This window comes from Arachis ipaensis, chromosome B09 (assembly GCF_000816755.2).
Source record: "Arachis ipaensis cultivar K30076 chromosome B09, Araip1.1, whole genome shotgun sequence".
NCBI classification, from domain to species: Eukaryota; Viridiplantae; Streptophyta; class Magnoliopsida; order Fabales; family Fabaceae; genus Arachis; species Arachis ipaensis.
The window spans coordinates 1,328,385-1,333,699 of record NC_029793.2 but is presented as its reverse complement, the minus strand read 5'-3'; the positions used below and the strand labels follow the sequence as shown (position 1 = coordinate 1,333,699).

Here is a 5,315-nt window from a genome sequence, read left to right as displayed (position 1 = left end):
CACTGTTGATAAAAAATATCTAAATAACAGAATAAAAATTAGTTTATCCAATTGTTAATTTTATTTATGAATAAATCTCTCAGTATTTTAATTTTCATAAATAGAAAAAGTAAAGTATTATTTTTCGTAAGTTTAAAGACAAATTTTATTCATCAATCAATAAATAAAATTATTAGCATTAACAGCTTTTTATGTATAAAAAGTAACTTTTTTTTAATATAAATGACGTAAAAGTTTATTTGTCAAAATTGAATAGGCCTTTACTTCTGTTTTTATTTGTCAAAATTGAATATGTTTATTTTTTTTTAAATGAAGTTTATCCATAACAGAATAGGCTTGATGTGGCCATGATTGCTAATAAAATTCTCAGCCCAAGTTTCAGCAGAAAAAAAAAAAAAACCGGCAACTATGAACTATAATTTCTATTTGTTAGTGGGGATTGTCTATGGTGGAGAAAATTAAAACTGGTCGTTAAGGTAGGTTTGTTTTGAGGTAATGAGACAGAGACTGAGAGATTGAGATTCAGTATTGTATTTGTTAGTTCAGAGATGGGTACTAAAATTTTTGTCTCTGTCTCTAAAATTTCAATATTTCAGTACCTCCAAAAAATAGGGACACAGAGGACTGAAACTTTTAGAGATGGAGACTGAAACTTTAATAACATTTTATACCTAAAATACTTTCATTTCAATTAGTTAATTCCAATTTTACCCTTTATGCAAATTAAATTAGAGTTTCATTCTTGTTTCAATTCCTGTCTCCCATTTTGCACCAAACAGAATACTGAGATTTATTTCAATCCCTGTCTCTTAGTCTCTGTCTCTCAGTCTCAATCTTTCTGTCTCTGTCTCTCCACCAAATGCTACCTAAAGGATCTAGGCTGTATATTCCAATTTAATGTTTTTTATTGGTACCATATAAAATAGTATAAATTTGTAAAATGTTGCTTTAAAATTATGCTAATTACAAAAGGATCTTTTGGATTAAGTAAAAAACTAACGATTTAGACAATTTTTTTAACATTACATTTAAAAAATATCAAAATATTCTTTATGTAATAATTTAAAATTACTATAATATTTTTATAGGAATAAATAACAAAAAATATTAGATAAATAAATTAATTTTATATTCAAATTTCACCAAATATTTTTTTTCTTCTTATGTTTTCTTTCTTCTTTTCCAACTGATTTTTATTGTGGCAATAAACAATTGAATCAATTTTGGTGAAACTTAATTACTAAAATAACTTAGTTATGTAGCAATTTTATAATTAAGTCAAACTAAATTAGTGTAAACTCAATAAAATAAAACAAAATGCTCGCATATGTCTTCACTTCATATTTTTTGTGCTTTTTGTAGCACACAAATTTTTATTGAAAAATACAAAAACTTATTAATATAGTACACAAATTTTTGAAGCATAGCATAAAAAAATTTTTAATAACAAACTTATTGATATAGTATAAAAATTTTGATATATAGCATAAAAATTTTTGCTACGAATATATTTAATTAGTTGGATTAGTCAATATTATTGATATATATTTAACAGAATAAAATTTTTGTTGAGTTCACTTCAAGATACTAAATAATTTTTTTAATATTAATTTTGAAGAGACAAAAATGTCCTCATAGTTTATATTTAGNATGTAATTTTAGATTTATATTTTTTTATTGGATTATTAAATCATGTCAACATTTTTTTAAAAAAAGAATAAAGATTGCTGAAGGTCAATGATTCATATAAGTAAAAATTATTAATCGTTTAGCGTATGAAATTTTGCATGTAAAATTATAATATGTTGTCTACGTCACCAAATTTTTTGTTTTCATGAGTTATGATTAAAATTGGGTTTATATGATAAAAAAAAATTAAAAACCTGTATTTACGCAAGAACCCCAACATTATCACCAATTCTATTATTTATCTTGGTCCTTTAAGCACCTAAAGATACTTTCACCATGCTAAAAAGCTCCTTGTTAGTGTATACTATGAGATATAGATACTAAAACACAAATTAAAAAAACATAGATACAAATTAAATATATGGATATATATTTTAGGAAAAGTCTAGAGGGCCAGCAATTTTATTGCATTTTGGCCAGCATGTAACCAGCAGCGAAAGGTGAGCCATTGGATGAAATCTCATACCAATCTCACACCATCAAATCATCATTGATGGCTAGTTGATGGCTACCAATCACAAATGTTGCTCGCCCCCTAGCATTGCTCTATATTTTATATTTGGTAAAATAAATACACAAAATACATTAAAATATTAAAAAATCTGTAATATTCTTATCATCTATTTTTATCATCACTACCCAAATATTTTATCTATTACCATTTATTTTTCTTTTTCACCATCATTTACAACCAAAATTAAATAATTTAAATAACAAAAAATTCTAATAATTTTAACAACAAATTCAACTATTAATGGCAACAAGCAATACTAATAATAATAATAATAATAACAATAATAATAAGAAGAAGAAGGGATAAAAAAATGTGTAAAAATTGTGTCTAATTTGTTGTATTTTTTATATTTTAATATTTTGCAAAACGCTAAATACATCTATTATATATGCATTAATGTGCTACTGGATCTATCAAAAATTTGTCTATCGACAAACAACCCATAAATATGCACCACCATATTTATATCTTTAAGGCTCTAATAATGTGGAAATTCTTGTGCATTCGATTTCACGTGAAGTTGATAATTAAGAATCGTTAGATGATTTGACTTTGACTAAATTTTTATTTAACAACTATCAGTTATCAACTTTATGTAAAATCGACTGTACCTGAATTTTCATCCTCTAATAAACATAAACACTAACCAAACGAATTCTATATTCTCACACAGTCACACACTCACACCTACAAGTTAATTAAATAAAAAATAAAAACCCTCTTATTCCAATAATAATAATAATAATAATAATAATAATAATAATACACCCCAATAAAAAAATCAACTAACATCGATTAATAAATACCACAATCAAATAAATTCACTCATTGTATGACCCAAAAAAAATCACTCATTTATTTTTTCTTACGTTAAAATCACCCATATGTAAAAAAAAAAAATAGCCACATAATTATTGTCCTTAAATTAAGTCATGAATAACAAAATAATAACAGCACCCTAATTGGCCAGGATCACACTCACACTCTCAAGCAAGAAGGATTTTCAGAAATTATTTTGGTTCATCAAAATTATTATCTTGTTTGACGCTCTAACATGAATCAATAACTGTTGTGTGGTTCTTCATCATCATTAGGGGACTCCAAGATAGACAGTCTCAGATTTTTCACTAAATCATTCATTGTCACGTTGAATTTGTCACCTATCTGCAGTAATTAACAGTAATAAAAGTTTATAAAAAATCCATAATAATTATTAAAGTTAGTTCTTTACTATCATTCATGTTTGATTTTATATTTCTTTTATTTTATATTGATAAGTCGTTTTAATTTTCAATGTTTTCATAAATCAATATATCCAAATGTAATTAATTGTATACGGAATACTGATTTATGAAAGGATTTGTTAAGAAAATTAAACGACTTATTAATATAATTTTTTTTGCCACTTATGCTCCAATCATGCAAGCCATGGTTATGTAATGCTTAGTAATTTTGTCATGGTTAAAAAAATTTTAAAAATTTGTAAAATAACTCGCATGTCATTTTGATAGATATATTAAATCACATCAAGAGAAAAAGCAATTCCTTTACAGAAAGGAAATAAATTGCATGAAAGGAAATTACAAGAATTAGATTTCAAAAAAATATAATGACAGAATATTCTATTAATCTGTCAAACAAAATTAATTCGCACAAACTTTTAAAGAATAAATTACCATTTGTATCCATGAAAGATACAGACACTGACAAATGTATCCATATAAGAATAAAACAACCATTATAATCACAGAAAATGGTTTATGTGTGCCAAAAGTACCCTAACAAACCAATTGCGTAACCAACGTACGGATACTTTTGGCACACGAAGGCTATCTTCTGTGGTTATAATTGTCGTTTTATTCTTATATGGATACATTTGTCAGCGTCTGTATATTTTATGGGTACAAAATGATAATTTATCCAACTTTTAAATAATAAATTTTGTTAAAAAACAAAAGATGATATCTAAAGTTTTTTAATATTGTGCATATATATATATATATACCTGAGCAATAATGGTGATATCAAGAGTGGAATTTCCAAATGGCAATACACTATTGCTAATGGCAGAGAGATCAAAACTCTTAAGATGTCCCAATATTTTGAGCATAATACCACTTTGTTTCATGCAATGGATCCTTATTAGAACATCATTTTTGAACACTCTTGCTTCCACCGTTGGGAGTAGTGCTATTTCACTTGTTGCTGCTTTATTATTGATTGCACCTTCATCATCAACCTTATTATTAGTAGTACCATTGATGAGGTGGGATTTCCTAATAATGAATGACACTGATTCTACACTTATCTTCTTCCTTTGTTCTTCTAACTCCTTCACTCGTTGTTTCAGTTGTTTCACATGACTTATTGCCTCGCTAAGTATAGTGGATTTGTCAATCTACATTTCATAAACCATTATAATTACGTTAAGGGAGCCACTTAGATAAACACGCTGAAAATATCTTTTTTTAAGATATTTTTTAATAATTAAAATTTAATATATATAATAAATTAAATCGTGTTATTTTTGTCAAAATTAGATTAAACAAATTGATTTGACCGAAAAATGGTGAATCAAATCTTGAATTGATCTAAATTAATATCATTTTTTATAAAAAATGACTACAATACTCTATTATAAAAAATAACTAAAATATTTCTATTATATATATTAATTTTGAGAATTCTAAATTTTAGTCTTTTATTTTTCTATCGTAGGGGTAGGATTTAGAATTTTTAAAAAATATATATATATGTAATAAAGGTATTTTAATCATTTTCTATAATAAATGTATTGTAGTAACTTTTTATAAAAAAAATACTATTAATTTAAACTAGTTCAAGATTTGATTCACCATTTTTTTTGTTAAATTAATTTGTCTAGCCTAATTTTGACAGAAATAACATTATTTAATCGATTACATATGTTAAATTTTAATTATTAAAAAACATCTTTAAAAAAAGACGTTTTAACCGTATTTATCTGAGTGACCTCTTTACATTAATTATTATTCTTAACATGGCATTCTATACATTTTCTACAAGTTTCTACTTTTTATTAACATAAAAGAAATATAGAACTATTCTATTGGTAATAGAATATGTGCTCTAT

At 25.1% G+C, this 5,315-nt stretch overlaps 1 protein-coding gene across 2 annotated transcripts in view; it reads right to left on the bottom strand.

Moving 5' to 3' along the window:
* The window catches only part of LOC107614694 (transcription factor bHLH18-like), a 3,897-nt gene continuing 1,718 nt past the window's right edge, over positions 3,137 to 5,315 (bottom strand). For both annotated transcript variants that reach the window (XM_016316836.2, XM_021110851.1), the window contains 2 exons: positions 4,209 to 4,601; positions 3,137 to 3,367 (listed from right to left, as the gene is read on the bottom strand). In XM_016316836.2, coding sequence (XP_016172322.1) covers positions 3,263 to 3,367; positions 4,209 to 4,601 — 498 coding nt within the window. In that variant the 3' untranslated portion in view covers positions 3,137 to 3,262. The remainder of the gene's footprint in view (positions 3,368 to 4,208; positions 4,602 to 5,315) is intronic.